We start from the raw sequence: 20,260 nt of genomic DNA, 5'->3' as shown, positions 1-20,260 counted from the left end.
GCCTTCCATAACCCTTTCCACTCTTTTGATCTTTTTTTTTCTGTTTGCATTTTCCTCTCTTTTTTCTCCCTCTTATATTTTTTCTTTCTGCATCTTTTCTCTCTCCTCTCCTTTTCTTTTTCTCTAGTACCAGTCATAGAAAGTAGAAATGGAATCATTTAGAAATCATAGAAATCACTTAGTTCAACCCCCCCCCCCATTTTGCATTTAAACAACCTGAAGCTTAGAAAAGCAAAGGGACTTGTTCAGTCATGCTGTTAGTTATTGGTGGGATTAGCACTAAGTCTTGGTCTTACGAGTTTTTAGCTGCCCACACACCTTCCTTGCCCTCCCTTTTACTCTTTACTCTTCCCTTCCCCAAACCATGAAGACACCAAGGATTTCTAAGCATTGGGGAGTGTTGAAAACTCCCTTCCCATGCCCTTGACTCCACAAACCATCTTACAATATTCTGCTTTTCCAAAAGCGTTAAAGTTGTATCATTCATTAAAAAATGGAAGCAATTAAATAATTCAGTACTCCTAAAAGTTCATTCTTCTCTCTGATGGTGTACCATGAATACTCAGTAAATGTTTAGTAGGACACTTCATTATGCATATTAGAATATGCGTATGACTTCAAGTGTATAGATTCCTAGTTTAAAATTTTTGAAGGTTAAAGATAAATGAGATTTCTAGGAATTTTCAAAACAGACTGCCTTTTGACTTTAAATGTGAATTCATTTAGCAAGAATTTTCATAGAATCACAGAATCCTATTGTTGGAAGGAACCTCATAGACCATTTATTCCAATCTGAATTTAAACATAAATTCCCTTTATAAGAGGTTATCATTCAGCTTCTGCTTCTAGTGAGAGGTAAATTCTAAGTAGTACACTTTTAGATGGTTCTAATGATTAAGAAATTTTTCTTGCTAAATCTGCTTCTCTGCCACTTTTACCCATGGTACTAATTCTGTTCCCTGGATTAAGCAGAATAAGTCTGTTGTGGAATAAAGAACACATTCTGTTTGGGAGGTAAAATTGCTTGAAGCTTTATTAAAAGTCTGTCCAAGCTGCAAAAGCAATGATTCTTCAGGAAATGGCTCCCACTTTTTAAGAGATCAAAGTATCTTATAAGCATCACTGAACAGTAATCATTCAATTAAAAAGAAAGCATTTATTAAGGACCCAGGTAGTGGGAAAACTAGGTAGTGGGAATATAAAAAACAATTTAATTAAATAGTTCCAAGAAATATTGAAGAGGATAAATACACTAGCATTTGGGAGGATCAAAAAAGGTTACATGTAAGCTGCATCTTGAAGGAACAGATTCTAGAAGGTGAAGATGAGGAAGCTATGAATTCTAGACAAGGGGAGTAGCCAGGGCAAAGATGGGAAATGGGAGTGCCGTGTGTGAGTAATAGAGAAAAGTTCTATTTCACTTAACTGCAGAGAACAGGAGGGGGAATAATATACAATGAGACTGGAAAAATAGATTGGAGCAAGGTTGTGAAGGGCTTTAAAATTTAGAGGAGTTTCAGCTATAGAGAGCTCCTGACTTAAGTGAATAGGAACATGACATAGATCTCTACTTAAGGAAATTGTTTCAGTACAGACAACTGCAGTGAGGAGAGACTTGAGGGAGGGAGACCAATTAGAAAGCTGTGTAATCTTCTGGACAATCTTCTTAACTTCTTAACTAAGATTGTGTGAAGAGATAAGAGTTTGGATGTGAGAGATGTTAAAGAGGTAGAAATGGAAAGATTTAGCACCTGAGCAATCAACTGGAGTAATCAATTTATCGATTAATAAATATTTATTAAGTGCATACTATAAAAATAAGAGCAAGGAGCTGAGGACAATGCTGAAGTTATAAACCTGGTAGACTGGAAGAGTGGTGGTGTCTTTCAAAGAAAGAGTGAAATTTCAAAAAAGGGTAAGTTTGGAGGAGAAAGTTAATGAGTTCTTTTGTTGAGTTTGAAATGTTTCTTGGACATTGGGATATCCAATGTGAAATGTATGGGCAGGTGGTGTAGGACTGCCACTCAGGAGAAAGACTGGAATAAACACACATACATATACATATACATATACATATACATATACATATACATATACATATACATATACATATACATATACACATACATATACATATACATATATACATATACATACAAATATGTGTGCATATACATACATACATACATATATACATACATACATACATATACATACACATATATGAAATCTTTTAGTCTTTTGTACGGAGATGGTAATTAAATCTGCTTGAGCTGATAAGGTTTCCAAGAAAAGTACCTAGGACAGAACCTTGGGGAAGACGCACAGTTATAGGGCATGATATGGAATGATGAGCCAACAAAGGAATAAAGATGTTTTATTTAAGAGTTAAGAACATTTGTTAGGTTCAGATTTTTCTAGAACTTTTCCAAAAATTTCTGTTCTAGAAATTGGGACATCATGTGGTTTCTAAGGCAAATGAGAAACAGAAAATACAGACAGCTCCTGAGTCAAGGACACACACATAAGGGTCAGGTAAGGTTCACTTAGATTAGGCTGACTTCATCAAGCATTGGCAAATACTTAGTAGACATAAGAGAATTTAAAAGTCTGTTGTTACTGGATTACTTGCTCCCTTGCTTCAAGCCTAATGAGTAGAGCTGGTTTAAAATGGAAATATGCAAGTCTAATTCCTCTCTGACATGACAGTGTTTCAAATATTTCTCTAGTTTTTTTTATTGATACTCACGTGACAAAAAACCAAGGTTCCCAATTTTCCCATCATTCTGCTTTCTCTTTTCTGGATGAACTACAGCTTGGTTATGTATTTTTAAAGATGTGGCATCCAGAACTGAATGTAGTACCCCAGATATAATCTGACTAGAGCTAAGTACAGTGAAATAAATTATTATTGTAGACACTATGCCTGCATTAATACAGTCTAGAAAAATATTAGTCTTTTTAACTGCCATGTTATACTGTTGACTCACAGTGAGATTGCAGTTGAATAAAGCCCTCTAAATATGTTTTCATAGGAACATTTGTCTCGTCATGCCTCCTCATATAAGTGGTATTGATTTTTAAAAATCTACACATACAACTTTGCATTTATTCCTATTTAGCATTATTCACTTTGGCCCACCATTCTAGCCTATTAAGAATTTTTTACAATCTAATTTTTTTCATTCCACATGTTAGTTAATCCATTCCAGATTCATGTAATTTATACATGTGACAAATATGCTTTCTACAGCTTCATACAAGTCATTGATAAAAAGTATTTTTTAGTATTCATCGCCAGCCTCAGCTCATTTTATGATCTAGTGCTCCTGATGTTCTTATCAGACAGAGCGAAATCCTTTTGTATTCACATTCATTTACCTCCCCTTGCTTCCAGGTACATGGATCTCTCCAGGTTCTTCATTTCTTTTCCGCATCACAAGAATAATTTTTCCATATATCTTTCATTCTTTTATAACTTACCACCCCTTTAGGGTAAAAAGTTCATTTGGATATTAGAACCCTGCCTGTCATTTCCTTTAATCTTTGAGATCAGCTGTCCCCAAATCTTGGGTGCATGTCAGCTTTTTTTCTTTCTCTATCACTATCTGATGGATCTCTGACAGGTCACTTGCCTCTGGGTTTCCAATAATTTCTACTTCAGCAACATGTTCTTTATTGAACTGTTATGTTTTTTATTTTGAAGAGCTAGATTTTTCCTGCTATTTTTAAAAAATTGCTCAAATTTCCTGCTATATCTCTTTCCCTCTCTCTTCCAGACAGCCATTCCTTATAAAATGAAGGATTTTTTTAAATAGAGAAAAATTTAGCAAAATCAATCAACATATTGAAGTTAGTGCTCCACAAAGAGTAGAGGTATGATGGGAAAGATGTCTTCTCATGTGACTTCTTTGGGGCCAAGCTTATTATTCATAATTTTGTAACCTTAATTTTTAAAAATTATTTTGTGGTTACTGTTTCCATTTATGTTGTAGCAAATATGCATATTGTTTTCTAGACTCTGCTGACTTCATTTTGCATCAGTTTATGAGAGTTTATGTTTTCTGTATTCATCATATTTGTGGTTTCTTACAGAGCAGTAATACTCCATTACATTTGTACACTACAATTTGTTTAGCCACTTCCAGTTGATGAGAATCTGAAAATGTTGTTTTCAATTCTTTGCTATCAAAATAGTACTGCTATAAATGTCTTAGATGATATCCTTCAAAGGGATGTAACACCAGACTGACCTAGAACATTCAAAAAGCAATCCACCCTGCAACATCTCTTAAATGCACCCCCTCCTCTCTATTTATTGCATTGTCTTGATAGGATACTTCAACTATATTTCATGTCTTCTAGTTATAAAAGGGGGATTTCTCATCCAGGACTAGCCTCAGGGGTTAGTTACTTCTTCAGCAACTGCAAGTCTGAGAGTTTCAGAATCCACCTTCTCCTTTTTTTTTTCCTTAAGAGAAGGCATTCCTGAGAAATAGTAGGCTCATATATAGAAGAGTAACAACCATAGATGCCAAAACTGGAGAGTGGGAAAGTGGAAAAGTTACAATATCATCAATAATCCTGGACTTTGCGCTATTTTATTTCCTTGAATAATTTTGGTGGTGCCAGTCTGATGGGAAGGGAGATAGATGTCTAGCAACTTCAAGGGAGGCTTCCAGTAGGGAGTTTAATACATGACAGTGCATGACATGTATTAGACATTAGTGCATGACATGACAGTCATGGAGACTGCATGCATTTCTTCAGAAAAGAATGGAAAGTGATACTGTAGAGTGATGAGAATTACATCAATCATTTGTGTGACACTGAGACTTTTACATATTGTCTATACTGTTTATGGGCTCCCGTGAATCTCTTCATGTGTTTTTCCCCCATTTTCTATGGACTAGAATGAAGGCCATCCTGCACCCAATATATGTTTGTGCAAAATAAAAGAAATTTACATGATAATTTTGTTGTATATTTGAAAGAAATAGCAAGTTATACATAGTAGTTTTACAGCTTCATATGCAATCATTGTTTTTATTGTACTGTATTACAAGAATGCCTATAATTTGCCTATAATACTAACATATTATATGAATATATGGTCCTTTTACTCATAAATGTGGGAACATAGATACAAGTTAGATTTGATTTACACACAAGCTATATTCTGACATTTCTCAGAGTAAATTCTGGGTAGAGACACAAATAAAAAATGGGGGGAGGGGTCAGACCCTAAGATCAAACCTCAAACACAGGGTAATGAGCCATGGATTACATTTGCAAAAATATTTGTGACTGTCTACTACGTATTGTATTGTTCAAACTCATTGCCTTCTCATTTGTACCAAAATACCTTTGGGAAAGTATTCCAGCCTTGTCTAATATTACTTCCTTCTCCATATTCCACATTTTAGGCAAACTAAACTCATTCTATTTCCTTTCTCCTTTCCCCATCCTCTCCTCCTCCAATGCACTGTATTTTCCTGCTTATTAGCCTTTGCTTATGCTTTTTTGTAGACCTAGAATGACTATCTTTCCCATCTTCTTTTGTCAAATTCTTTCCTACCTTGTAAACCTCAACTCAAATACCACCTTTGCCATGAAACATCCTCCCTGAATGTCATACAGCACTGTTTTACAAAACTCTGATACATTTAACATTGCATGTTATAGACATTTATGTTGTGTCTTATTCAACTATTAGACTGTTAGCTTTATAAGGGCTTGTGTCTTATTCAAACTTTGTGTATCTTCTAGTACTGAGCACAGTACTCTGGAAACAGAAGGCACTTAATAAATGTTTGTGAAATGAATACATATTGAATGAATGTTTTACTTGTATTTCATAATCACAGATAAATTATAAACTAAAGTAGCACTGGGGAAAGTTGTCTGATCTTACAATTTATGTGTAGAAAAGAAAGATAAGAAATTATTTTCCCTTCTGTTTTACAGGATAACCTTAATCTCTCTTAGAAAGAGGCCAGGAGAAGTGGAAGAAAACTTAGGAAACGTAATGAGGTAGACTGAGTAGCAAACCATGATTGTTTTCTTCAGATCAGTTTCCATATAACCAGGAAGTTAAAAGTCACGTTAGTAAGGTGGCAGATTTCTGTGAAATCTGAGGTGATCTGTGTAGATTCATTGTATTGTTTAACCAAGGAACTGGTTCCTTTCCAAGACAGGAGTCAGAGATGAAGCTCTACTTGCTTTGCAGATTGTGAAAGTGCTCCAAATGGGAATAATCTGAGGAGGATCCACAAGATAAGTCAGTAATTAACCCCCTGCTTTCTCATGCCTCTTGCTTCTATGCTCCCCTTCTCCATAACTACTGAAAATTTTTAATCTCTTCTCCATCACTCTTTATGAATTCACCTCTTCACACTTGGTCACTGATGCTCTGTTTCCTGCCAGGGAGGCAGTGGGTCATAGTAGATAGAGGGCTGAACTTGATGTTAGGAAGACCTTAGTCTAAATTATACTTCAGAAATTCACTAGATGTATGACCATGGATAAATCACTTAATCTTTCTGATACTCAGTTTCTTTACCTATAAGACGGGTGCAGTAATAACTGTAGCATTTATAGTACATTGTAGTAGTGAGGTTTAAAGAAGATAATGTTATGTAAAGTGTTTTACAAATTTTTATGTTCCTAGTTATTAAATAAAAGTCATGTTAATTTTTTGCACCATTATTTTCCAGACACTTTAAGAAAATTTTTAAGTAAAAAAGTCTCCTGAATGATTCTACTGGGTGGTCCTCTCCTTTATCCTTAGAAAGTTGAAATCATAGGTAGTAAATCAGAGAGAAGTAAAATTATATCCCTGGACTGGGTTTCTTTCATTCTGGTTTTCTTGATTCTTTATAGGTGTCAGAATATGAAGCAGCATGAGAAGTAACAACCAAAGTTTATTGGGGGCTTTTGCTGGAGATTTCTTCCTTTTGGGGGTCTCTGACAGTCCATGGCTAGAGCTGCCCCTTTTTGTGATCCTCCTGGTATCTTATGTTCTAGCAGTCCTGGGAAATATTGCCATCATATTGGTGTCTTGGCTGGATCCTCTGCTAAGCAGCCCTATGTATATTTTCCTCAGTCACTTGTCCTTTCTGGACCTTTGCTATACCACTACCACTGTGCCTCAGATACTGTTCAACCTGGGTAGCTCAAGGAAGACTATCAGCTATGGTGGCTGCACAGTGCAGTATGCCATCTTCCATTGGCTGGGCTGCACTGAGTGTGTGGTTCTGGCTGCCATGGCTCTGGACCGATATGTGGCCATCTGCAAGCCACTCCATTATGCAGTTATCATGCATCGCCCACTATGCCTGCAGTTGGTGGCCACTGCCTGGCTCAGTGGATTTGGAAACTCTCTGGTTCAAGTTGTGCTAACAGTGCAACTACCTTTCTGTGGGCAACGGGTGCTGAACAACTTCTTCTGTGAAGTGCCTGCTATGATTAAGTTGTCATGTGCCAACACAGCCATCAATGATGCCACATTGGCTGTGCTTGTAGCTTTTTTTGTGCTGGTGCCCCTGGTCCTCATTCTTATCTCTTATGGCTTTATTGCCCAGGCCGTGATGAGAATCAAGTCCTCCAAGGGGCAGAGTAAAGCTTTGGGGACCTGCTCTTCCCACTTGGTGGTGGTGTCCCTCTTCTATTTGCCTGCTATCTACATGTATCTTCAGCCCCCTTCTAGCTACTCCCAGAACCAGGGTAAGTTCATCTCCCTCTTCTACTCCATCATCACTCCTACTCTTAACCCCTTCATCTATACCCTCAGAAACAAAGATGTGAAGGGGGCACTGATAAGACTTTGGAGAAGGAGTTGGAGACTCAGATTTGAGAAATAGGAATTCAATATTCAGTATAAATTCATTTATTGCCTTCTGCAAGGATGTTCAAAAACTTTTGAAGCTATTGGGGATTCCTGTAGAAGGAATAAAATGCTTAGTTTAAGGGACTGGTGACAGAACAGTATACTTGGATGCCTAAGAGGTGAGATTAGAGGAGGAAAAGCTTCCTGTACAAAATACTTTCTTAATGTTATGCCATAGTGCCTGAAATTGCACCATTAAAGATTCACTCTATTGGGTCTTTAATGATGTTGTGATTTTGTTCCTGAGAGTGCCTTTGACATATTACCCTAATTATCCATTCCTTTTTTAAATTAATTTTGTGAATTAATAAAAATCTGTTTCCTCTCTCTCCCCAAGTCAAATCAACTTAACAAATGTTTATTAAGCACTTAATATGTGCCAGGCACTTCACTAAGCACTGGATCCCAACTGTTACCTCCTATTGAAAAAAAGAAACACAATAAATGTGCTGTGACAAATATGCATAGTCAAGGGGCAACTAGGTGGCATAGTGGATAGAGCTCCAGCCTTGGAGTTAGGAGAACTTGAGTTCAAATCTGGCTTCAGACACTTGACACTTACTAGCTGTGTGACCCTCGTCAAGTCACTTAACTCGGATTGCCTCACCAATATATATATGCATAGTCAAAGCAAAAAATAATTCTCACATTAACCATGAGCATAAAATATGTCTCATTCTGTGCCCTGACCTCTCTGAAAAGATTGGGGCAACTTATATCATCTCAAGGTGTTCTGTAATCATGGTTGTAATCTCAACAATCTGAGTTTTTATGTCTTTTGAAGTTGTTATCTTACAATATTATTGTTATCATATAAAGTGTTGTCTTGGTTCTGTTCACTTCATTTTGTATAAGTTCAGTCAGTCAATAAACATTTAATAAGAGCCTACTATGTGCCAGGCACTGTGTTAAGTTCTGGAGTTACAAAGAAAGACAAAAGACATCCCTGTTCTCAAGGAGTGCATAGTCTAACAGAGGAGGCAATATGAAAGCATCTATGTAGAAACAAACTATATAAAGGATATTTTATTTTATTTTATTTTCAGTTATAAATTATCTCCTCCTTCCATCCCTTCCTATATCCATTAAGATGACAAAAATAGGATTTTTGTTATGAATATGAAGTAATAAAAACGTATTTCTGCATTAACCATGTTTAGAAAAAAATTAAAAATGAAAAATATGTTTTCATCTACATTCTGGATCTATTAATTCTCTATCTGAAGGTGGATAGCATTTTTCATGAATCTTTTGGAGTTCTAGTAGATCATTGTATCTATCAGAGTTACTAAGTTTACTATCGATGTTTATCTTTACAATATTGCTTTTATATTGTCCTCCTGGTTCTGCTTACTTCATTTTGCATCAGTTCATATGTCTTCCTTGTTTTTCTGAAACCATCTCCTTCATCATTTCTTATACCACAATAATACTCCACCCCATTCATATAAGCATCCCCTCAATTCCCAAGTCTTTGCTACACAATAAATTGATGCTATAAATATTTTTGTACATATGAGTCTTTTTCCTTTTTCTTTGATCTCCTTGGGGTGTAGACCTAGTAGTGTTTTTGTTGGATCAAATAGTATGCATAGTTTTATAGTCTTTGGGATATAATTTCAAATTGTTCTAGAATGTTTGGGCTAGTTCACAGTTCTACCAACAGTGCATTGGTGTACCTATTTTCCCATGTCTCTACCACAATTTGTTGTTTTCTTTTTCTGTCATCTTAACCAATTTGATGGATGAGAGGTAGTAGTTGTTTTAATTTACATTTCTCTAATTATTAGTGATTTAGAGACTTTTTAAACATTTAATAGTATCTTATTCTTCCCAATTATATGTAAAGATAGTTTTCAACGTTCATTTTTGTAAGATTTTGATTTCCAAATTTTTCTCCCTCCTTCCCTTCCCTCACCCCTCTCCAAGACAGCAAGCAATCTGATATATGCTATACAAGTACAATCATGTTAAGCATATTTCCACATTAGTCATGTTGTGAAAGAAGAATCAGAATGAAAGGGGAAAAGCACAAGAAAGAAAAAATAAAAAAAAAAACAAAAAAAAGTAGTATGCTTCAATTTGCATTCAGACTCCATTGTTCTTTCTCTGGATGTAGTTAGCATTTTCCATTACACATCTTTTAGAATTATCTTAGATCATTATATTGCTGAGAAGAATAAGTCTATCATAGTCGATCATCACACAATGTTGCTGTTACTTACTGTGTGCAATGTTCTCCTAGTTCTGCTCACTTCACTCAGCATCAGTTCATGCAAGCCTTTCCAGGTTTTTCTGAAGTCTGCCTGCTCATTATTTCTTATGGAACAATAGTATTCCATTACATTCATATACCACAACTTTTTCAGCCATTCCCCAATTGATGGGCATCCCCTCAGTTTTCAATTCTTTGCCACCGCAAAAAAAAGTGTTGTAAATATTTTTGTTCATGTGGGTCTTTTCCCCTTTTTTATAATCTCTTTGGGATACAGACCTAGAAGAGGTATTGCTGGACCAAAGAGTATGCACAATTTGATTGCCCTTTGGGCGTAGTTCCAAATTGCTCTCCAAAATGGTTGGATCAGTTTGCAACTCCACCAACAATGCATTAGTGTTCCAATTTAGTGTTCCAATTTTCCCACATCTTCTCCAACATTTATCATTTTACTGTTTTGTCATGTTAGCCAATTGGATAGGTGTGAGGTGGTACCTCAGAGTTGTTTTAATTTGCATTTCTCTAGTCAATAGTGATTTAGAGCATTTTTTCATATGACTATAGATAGCTTTAATTTCTTCATCTAAAAACTGCCTGTTCATATTCTTTGACCACTTATCAATTGGGGAATGATTTGTATTCTTGTAAATTTGACTCATTTCTCTACATATTTTAGAAATGAGGCCTTTATTAGAAACACTGGCTATAAAAATTGTTTCCCAGCTTTCTGCTTTCCTTCTAATCTTGGTATTGCTTTTGTTTGTGCAAAACCTTTTTAATTTAATGTAATTAAAACTATCCATTTTGCATTTCATAATGTTCTCTATTTCTTGTCATAAATTCTTCCTTTCTCCATAGATCTGATAGGTAAACTATTCCTTGGCCTCCTAATTTGCTTAAGGTATCATCCTTTATGTCTAAATCACATACCCATTTTGACCTTACCTTGACATAGGGTGTGAGATGTTGGTCCATGCTAGAAATTTCTTTAATATTACTATTAAAAAGACTAGAATTAAGGGAGATAGGCTTCCTGTAGAGGTAAGATTTTAACTGGGACTTGAAGGAAGATAGAAAACCAGGAAGCAGAGAAGAGGAGGGAGAGCATTCCAGGCAGGGTGGACAGTCAGAGAAAATTCAAGGAACCAGAAGGTGGAATGTCTTGTTTGTGGAATAGCAAGGAGGTCAAGTCAATGTCAGTGGATCAGAGAGTACATGGTGGCTGAAAAGGTGGGAGGGGACATTGAACACCAAGAAGAAGGATTTTGTATTTGATCCTGGAGATGATAGGGAGCCACTGAAATTTATCCTGAAGCGGTCAGAACTGTGCTTTTGGAAGATCAGTTTGACAGCTGAGTAGTGTATGGATTGGAATGGGTAGAAACTTGTGACAGGCAGACTGACCAGCAGGCTATTGTAGTAGTCCAGGCAAGGTGATGAGTGGTAGAAATGTCAGAGGAGAAAAAGAAGCAACAGATTGGATATGGAGGGGGGGTGAGAGGAAATTAATAGGTTGTGAGCCTGACTAACTGGGAGTACAGTGTTCCCTTCAAAAGGAACAGGCGAGTTAGGAAGGAAAAGGCTTAAGGAGGAGGTCAAGAGTTCAGTGTGGGACATTCTGAGTTCGGATCTAGGACATTCAGTTTCAAACATCCAATAGGCATGTGAGTGTAGGTGTGAGTAAGGTCAGCAGAGAGTTTAGGGCTAGGTTACTAGATTTAAGAATCATCAACTATAGAGATAATAATTGATAATTACATTCATATATCATAATTTGTTCAGCTATTCCCTAATTAATGGGCAACTCCTTAATTTCTAATTCTTTGCTACCACAAAAAGCTGTTAAAATATTTTTTATATATGTGTCATTTTCCTTTCTTTAATCACATGGGAATATAGGTTAAAAGGTATGCACAGCTTAGTACTTTGGGGGCAGAAGTCCAAATTACTTTCCATAATGGCTAGACCAATTCATAGATTTACCAACTACACACTTTTTGCTGCTGCTTCTCCCACATTTGTCAATAGTGAACTTGGTTAGACATAAGAAGATATTTGCTGTTTACCTTTAGCTCAAATTAGCAAGTTTAGGAGAAATTATCTTGTTAATTGGTAAGCTGAGAATGGATCTGGTAAGAGATAAATTTGATTAAAAATTTTCACCAGCGAAGTGGTGTGCTGGATAGAACACTGGCCTTGGTGTCAGGAACTCCTGAATTCACATCCAACCTCAGACACTTATTAGCTGTGTGATCCCGCGCAAGTCACGTAACCTCTGCTTCACTGTCTTCAACTATAAAATGTGGGTAATAAAAGCAACTTTACAGGGGTATTGCAAAGACAAAATGAGATAATATTTGTAAAGCACTTAGCATAGTGTCTGGCATTGAACAAATAATTAATAAATGCTTGTTTCTTTATTATGGATAGTTTTCTTCTTTTTTTTAAAGGTGTATAATCAATTCCATGTTACTTTCAAAGCTGTGTGTTTGTATTTCTTTCTGGAGGTAGTAAGCCTTCTATCTCCTTCTGGTGCAGGATAATTTTAAAATGAATAGGATTTTAAGAAAGAAATTCAGAAAAAAAATTGAGTAGGATGTGAGTAATCAAATAAGAAGGTAGAACTTCTTGATTCATATTTTCTATCTGTTTTTCTCTGCCAAAGAGAATGATCTTTGGACTAGGAAATATAAAATAAAAATGATTAACAGGTCATTTAAATGCAAGAAGAGTAAAGAGATGATAGAACATCTATTTGTCCTCAACTCATCAGGCCTAAACTAACTATATCCAAGGGAACTGAGAGAATTAACTGATATAATTGTTGAGTGACACATCAATAGTGTGGCTACCACTTTGTTATTGTTATTTAGTCATTTAGTCATATCTAAGTCTTTGTGATCCATGGACCATAGCATGCCAATACTGTCCATGGGGTTTTCTTGGCAAAGATACTGTAGTGGTCTGCCATTTTCCTTCTCCAGTGGATTGAGGCAAACAGAAGTTAATGACCCTGTAACCCAGGGTCACAGAGCTAGTAAGTGTCTGAGGCTGGATTTGAACTGAGGTCTTCCTGACTCCAAGCCCAGCATTCTATCCACTGACCCATCTAGCCTCTTCTTATAGTTACCGCATTTGGACTCTAATATCATAGGATATGTTGTTGTTGTTGTTTTCCCCTAGGAAGTAGAAATAACAGTGAAAATAAGAAAGATGGAAACTAGACTGGACTTAGTATATGCAGAGATGTGTCAGTGCTAAATAGACCACACAGTTTTGAAATATTGAGAACAATGAACAATTGATTATGAAGACATCTATATATATGTAATACAGAAGAGAAAAAAGATTATATATGAAACTTCAGATTTTCAACAGCGAGGTGGTGTACTGGATAGAACACTGGCCTTGGTATCAGGAACTCCTGAATTCACATCCAACCTCAGACACTTATTAGCTGTGTGATCCTGGACAAGTCACATAACCTCTGCCTCAGTGTCTTCAACTATAAAGTGTGGGTAATAAAAGCAACTTTATAGGGGTATTGTGAAGATAAAATGAGATAATATTTGTAAAGCACTTAGCATAGTGTCTGGCACTGAACAAATAATAAATGCTTGTTTCTTTATTATGGATAGTTTTTTTTAAAAGTATATAATAAATTCCATGTTACTTTCAAAGCTGTGTGTTTGCATTTCTTTCTGGAGGTAGTAAGCCTTCTATCTCATTCTGGTGCAGGATAATCAATATAAAGAAGCCATCAAATAAATATGTAACTGAAAAAGAAGATGGTCCAGTCATATAGTAACTGAAGCACAACCAACAGACACTTTTATGTGTTTTAGAATATCAAAAGAATGTGAGAGGCCTTTAGTACGTTGAGTAGAACCCTTTGTAGTGAGCTTATTGAAGGTTATAGATGAGAATCCCGTAGGATGGGCATGGTCATGGCTGGCTCATGGTCTATATCATTGGAGTGAATACCCACATTAATGTGATCTATTGGAATATTGAAGTATGAGATCTGTGATTAAACTTACATAGTTATTTTCTCCTCTCAAGCAACCCCTCTATGCCTTAGTTTATAATCTTCATGAGTTAACTGTGGCCAGAAAAATTCATCATCCATTAATCAAATTTTTGATGATGCACCTTTCTACACTTAGGTAGGGCTGTTCCTCAAACAAAGATAGTCTATCTCTGGTCTATGCCACAACCCTTTCCATTTTAGTAGTGCCTGCCAGGATTAGTGCTCTTTAGGCAAAGTGTTCAAGAACCCAGGATCACTTCCATGCCATAACTAGATGGAGTAGGATTCTGTGAAAATATAATGTGACAATAGGGACTCAGTGATTTATTAAAAAAAAAGTTAATTTTTACAAAATTTAAGCAGTTTGATGAAGTCAAATGCTTTCTGCTTTGCCTAAATGGTAAATTCAAATATAAAGCTAAAAAACTAAAGTTTCAGTTATATGTGAGAGAATAAAAATCCATTTAATCGAAAGCAATGACAACAAAATTAATAAATATATGCATTATGTTGGACAGAGATAAAACGGCACAACTATTGCTCTTGAATTTACAATAATCTAGTAAGATGTCTGTGCACAAATAAGTATAATAAAAATTAGATTTTGATTAAGTATATAGAAGAGGTGACAAATGATTAAAAATGAAGAGGTCCTTTATCTCTGGAGGTCAGGGAAGTTTTCATGGATGGCCTAGTATATAATCTGGACCTTGAACAAGGTGAAAGCTTTCAATTCAACTCAGAAAACATTGAAAGTGTATCTTAGGTGCCAAGGGCTGAGGCAAAAAAGGAATAGTAGTGGAGCCTAAATGACAGAGGAAAGACAGCAACCCATCTGAACTCTCCCAACATTCTCCTTCAATCAACTTCATTTTTTTTAGGCAATTGGGATTAAATGGCTTGCCACAGCTAGTAAGTGTCTGGGGCCAGATTTAAATTCAGGTCAGGGCCAGTGTTCTATTCATTGCACCACCTAGCTGTCCCATACTGGAGTGGTTTGCCATTTCCTTTTCCAGCTCATTTTGCAGATGAGGAAACTGAGGCAAGTAGGGTCAAGCAACTTACCCAGGGTAACATAGCTAATAAGTGTCTGAGGCCAGATTTGAACTCATGAAGATGAGTCTTTCTGATTCCAAGCCCAGTGCTCTAACCACTACACCACTGACTTGTCCCCCTCCCCCAAACAACTTTAAAATAGCACCTCAAATGAAATATTGGAGCAGCAGAACCAACAAAAGGTTGGAATGAGACACTTTTGCAGTCAAAGACAACTTAAGAGGTAGGCAGGAAGGCCTGTGACACTGGGTTGGGGACCCAGCCCAGAGCACATGTGACTGCAACACCAGCACAGGCTTTGGAAGTGATCTAGCTAATGTCAGCAGCAGCATCTCAGGAATCTCTCTGCCCAGGGACAGCAGAGGAATTGGACAACTGCTCAGAAAGATATTAGAGGGGACCCTTTGCTGGCACTGGGTGCACCTTGCTATTTGGCAACTCTCTTGTCCATATACAGTTCTGGGTCACTTCCAGGACAGAGAGGAGCACTAGCACTTGTGGCTGCAGAGTATGAATGATCTGTTCCTGAGAAAGACCAATGTGAAGACCAGGAGAATAGTGACCACATCCGTCCCTGGATCACACCACCTTGGAAACACTGAAAACCTGCAGGACCCCAGAGCTAGCTCTGAAAATAGCGTCACAGAAAAGCCTGAAGCTTCAGACAATGCATCCATCTTCACTTCCGGATGAGAAGTGTTCAACTTTAAAATAAAATTCAAAGTCAAGAAATATGCTGGGAAAATGAGCAAACAGGCTGCTGAGGTCTGCTCCCGGCTGCGGCCACCCCTCGGGGCCCTCTGGCTTCCCACCGAATCCCCCCCTCTCCAGCCCAGACCCTCTCCCCTGCCTGCGGAATGCAGTCCAACTAGAGGGAGCAGCAGCGACGAGCCAAAAAGCAACAGAGTGGCTGGTCCTCAGTAGGCTTAGGCCCTATGCAGTGATGACAGGAAGGCGGCCACCTGGGCCTCTGGACCCCGTGATATACAATAAGTTGGCCCTCCTCGAGGCAGATGCTGGGCACAGGCAACCCGTGGGGATCTGCAAGTCAGGATCCTTGCCTGGCCCAGGCAGTGAGGGCCACTTGGGTTACAAGGGAACCTATTTCACCTACCCCGTGGGGAGCCTCGAAGAGGGCCATGACAGTTTGGCTGGATGGAATCCCCACATGTCCTGTGGGGGTGTCATGGCTGGGCAGTCCCTGAGCACGGACAGCATGCTCATGAACTGTCTGTTGTACCAACGGGAATCAGAGAGCGTTCAGCTGGTGGAGAAAGGCCGGGACCACACAATGAGGAATCTGCACCCGGCCCAAGAGAAGTGGGCAGGACATCCAGACCACTGTGATCCCCCACTGCAGGCTACCCGGGCTTCTCCATACCTGGGCATGAAGAGGCCAGGGCCACCGGGTTGTGACCCGCTGGCAGCACCCAAGCCTATATATCGGAAGCCCATGTGTTACATGGATCCAGGCTATGGGCCGCCGTCATGTTTGACACTGGGGACCCCAGGGGCTGAGAGTGGGACCAAGAGGCCACTGGACATGGACTGGACAGTTGCTGCACCTTTATTGCCTCAAGGAAACTCCCACTGCTCATTGGCCTCAGCACCCAGCAAGAGTCAGCACCTGGAAGCTACCTTCCTCCCTTTGCCTCAAACCGGGGCACCAGGCAAGGGGTCCGTGGCCAACCTTTCTTCCTACCAGGTGGCCTTGGACAAGTACCGTGCCATCTGGAGTGCCCTCTTCCTAGACTCCAAATATCCTCCACCATATGAAGGGCACAAGAAAGCAGCTAAGGGGCTCCCAGGCTCCTGGACAAAGCTGCCACAACCCCCACCTACCAGGAGCGGGTACCCTCCCACTACCCCTTGGCACTGCATGAGCAGCCTCTGCTATACCCACCAGGATATCCACCCCCAGAGAAACCTAACAGCTCTGTGCTTTCTCTGCAATCTCCCAACCCCTACAAGGGTTTCAACTATAGGGGAAGTGGGTTACCCGGGACCTACCTACAGCAGCAGATGACCCATGGGCCCTGTGTCCCCTCCTCCAAGCTGGAAGGCTGTGCCTACCCCACAGGCCCCATTCAGGTGAGCTCACCTGGCCTGAAGGCTGGGACAGCTGCCTCCCATGAACCTGAGCTGCCACCTACCCCCAAGTGCCAGCTGGACTTCATCCCTCAGATGCCAGGTTATGCCTTTGCCCCTCGGGACAACCTGTCCCTTTATGGTCTGGCCCTGGGGGCTGGAGGGGTGTCACCTGCCCAGGATGCTCCCCAGGGCAAGCTGGGAGCCAATCATGACAGTGCATTCCAACTTATGTGTCCGCACGCAGGAAGTGGAGGGCCAAACCCAAATACTGGTTCCCGAAGGGAGGCCTCTTGTCCGGTCTCCCACCCTGAGAAGGCTGAGAAGCCCAGGCAAGAATCGGAGGACAAGAAGCGATTGTACAGCTTCGGTAAGGAAGAAGCCAGACCCAGGCCTGGGGTGGAGGAACCTTCCCCTACACCTGTTGTCATCCCAGACAGCCCCGCTCCCAGGACTCCACCTGGCAGTGGTCCCCGGAATCTGCCACCTTCGCCCAGGGAGCACCCGCAAGGCCTCAGGCAGACCGAGGGCACTGCGCCCCCCTGCTCCCCACCCATGCCCGTCATCAACAACATCTTCAGCTTGGTGCCCTACAGGGACTACCTGGACAAAAGATGTGAAAAGATGCCTGACCTCCCCCTGCCCAAGGCCCAGTCCCTCAGCACCGCATGCTCCCTGGGGCCTTGCCCAGCTGCAGATCCTGAGGCGTTCAGTGAACTGCCCAAGGAAGCAATGGGCAAGTGGAGCCTGGGACTGATGCTAGCAGCCAATGCCCACCCATGGAGGAAGTGGCACTGGATTAGAGCCTCAAGAAACAGTTGGCTGAGCTTTCTAAGGGGGCTCTAAGTCAGGGGTTGCTCACTGAGCCTGTGCCATGTGCAGAAACTCACCAGGCCGTCCAGGAGGAGCAGCCCAAGCTGCCTGCTCCCCCTCCCCGGTACCCACCATGGTTGAGACTGCCCCAAGGACTAGCTTCCACAGTTCTGTGGCCTTCATGTTCTGCAAGTTCAAGATCCTCCGGCCAGCGCCTCCCACCACCATTGCCCCTGCCCCCTCCCTTGCCCCTGCCCCTGTACCTGTCCCTGCTCCTGCCCCTGCCCCTGTCCCTGTCCCTGTTCCTGCCTAGTCAGCCAACCTCCAGCTCCTCACACAGCCCTTGCAGGTAACCTGCTTCAATGTGACTCTGCCAGAGCCTATGCCTCCCGCACCTCCTGTTGTGTCTGAGCCAGCCCCCGTTGTAGGCAATGCCAGCAGGGGCCTGGAGGATGCTCCAACCCAAGTGGGCAGCACTGAGCAACATTTCACAGGCCTCCACATGTCCCTGTGTGATGCCATCTCTGGCTTTGTGGCCCACACCTCACCAGAAAGACTCTGGGAATGGCTGGAGGAGGCCAAAGAGAGTCAATCTCTCTCACTACCTCCATCGTCCTCCCCAGCCAAGGGTCAGAGCAGGCCCCGAGTGCTGAGGGATGGGCCCAGGACATGTGGCTGAGCTGTGTGGGTGTGAAGGGGCTCTTAGCAGAGCTGCCGGCCCAGCTAGAGACATTCCTTTTCACCCACAAGTGTCCGTTTCCCCATGTGGTGCGTGCTGGAGCTATCTTTGTGCCCATCTACCTGGTCAAGGAAAAGTTGTTCCCCTGGTTACCCGGGTCCTCAGTGGACCACGTGCTCCAGGAGCATCAGGTCGAGCTACGCCCTACCACACTGTCAGAGGAGCCGGCACTATCGGACTGTGCCCTCGACAGCTGCACCTCCTGCATGCTTAAGCTCCTGGCCCTCCGGCAGCTCCCAGACATCTACCCAGACCTGCTGGGCCTACAGTGGAGCGACTGTATCCGCAGACAGCTCGGTTCCTGTTCACAGCCTGGTGGCCATGCCTCCAAGACAACATAACAGGCAGAGCTCCCAAGCTAAGGCAGAAGTGGCTCCCTCAGAAGGCCCCAAGTTCTGAGAAGAAATCAGCCCAGTCTCAGCCAACTTGGAGCCCCAGGGCTCCAAGGCCAAAACGAAGAAGAGGGGGACCCCTGGGCCATGGTCTGAGGAGTCTGGACAGCCAGGGCCCCCCCCCCCCCGAGATGGAACCTGCACCAGATAGAGCCTTAGCAGCCAAGCCCAGGGCAGAGGCAGAAGACCAGGCCCCACTTGGGCTACCTGGCTCCATGTTCCATGCCTGCTTCCATTGCCTGCTACAGGCTGCCTGGCAAGACGGCCTACCACTGCCCACAGGCAGGCGAAGAGGCCTGGCACAGACCCAGCCCCCAGCCTACCCAGAGCTGGTAGGATAGCAGAGCTGGGCACCAAGTTGAGTTGCCATGCTAGGGCAGGAGTTGAAGGTCTGAGAGGTCCCTTCCAAGGCTGAGAGTTGAAGGTTTTATGTTCTAAGACTATGTTTACTGTTGCTCAGCCAAGATGTGAGCCTTAGGTCCAGCGTCCCCTGGATATCCAGGAGGATGACCAGGAGGGCCAGCTCTGGCTCCAAGGATGACCCAGGGCCTGGCAACATACCCTGCTGGCCTTCCAAAGCTAAGCACTAGAGCACCAAGGATTCCCTGCCCTTTCCTCTTTGTTCCAGTCTGCACTTGCCTTTTTCCCATCCCCTTCCAATATTCTTCTCCAAAGCAAGGACTTGGCTGAAAACTGGAGACTACGTTCTCCTTGCTTTCTGTTCCTCAGGACTTGAACATTAGGCTGGTCTTTTTCTCCTTTCCCTTTCTTCTCTCTACTTCTTGATGGCTTGCTACCTCCTCCGAGCCCCAGGCCAAGTCTTTCCTCCAGCCACCCCATTCTTGCTGCTCCTCGACCCTGGGGGGAGACAAGAGACCCAGGTACAAACCCCCCTGCTTCTTCTGCCCCAGTCTTGCCCCGACTTCAGGTAGCATGTGGTGAGGAGGGCGCTTCCAGAGACCCCCCTAAAGCACAAAATTCCCCAGGGAAGTCATGACTTCTTTCCCCTCCTCACCCCTTACTTCTGCAAATCCTGCCC

General features: G+C 41.4%; 2 protein-coding genes across 2 annotated transcripts; both read left to right on the top strand.

The window, feature by feature from the left end:
- The first annotated feature begins 6,902 nt into the window (after nucleotides 1–6,902).
- LOC114029183 (olfactory receptor 2B11-like) lies at nucleotides 6,903–7,862 on the top strand. The gene has a single exon (XM_027843540.1). The coding sequence runs from the start codon at nucleotides 6,903–6,905 to the stop codon at nucleotides 7,860–7,862; it is 960 nt and encodes a 319-aa protein (XP_027699341.1).
- Nucleotides 7,863–16,087: 8,225 nt separating this feature from the next.
- LOC114029178 (uncharacterized protein C15orf39 homolog) lies at nucleotides 16,088–19,762 on the top strand. The gene is given in 6 exon segments (XM_027843535.1): nucleotides 16,088–17,027; nucleotides 17,030–18,065; nucleotides 18,160–18,667; nucleotides 18,727–19,152; nucleotides 19,215–19,553; nucleotides 19,700–19,762. Coding segments are annotated over 6 exon segments (3,267 nt in total). The 5' UTR covers nucleotides 16,088–16,132.
- The last annotated feature ends 498 nt before the right edge of the window (nucleotides 19,763–20,260 follow it).

The sequence above is a fragment of the Vombatus ursinus genome, unplaced genomic scaffold (assembly GCF_900497805.2).
Source record: "Vombatus ursinus unplaced genomic scaffold, bare-nosed wombat genome assembly UNPS02014910.1, whole genome shotgun sequence".
NCBI classification, from domain to species: domain Eukaryota; kingdom Metazoa; phylum Chordata; class Mammalia; order Diprotodontia; family Vombatidae; genus Vombatus; species Vombatus ursinus.
Note: the sequence above shows the minus strand (reverse complement) of the source record. Positions and strands in the feature narration are given on the sequence as shown.

Excerpts from the sequence above, each read along its gene's own strand:
- LOC114029183 (XM_027843540.1), top strand. The coding sequence starts at position 6,903 with ATGAGAAGTAACAACCAAAGTTTATTGGGGGCTTTTGCTGGAGATTTC.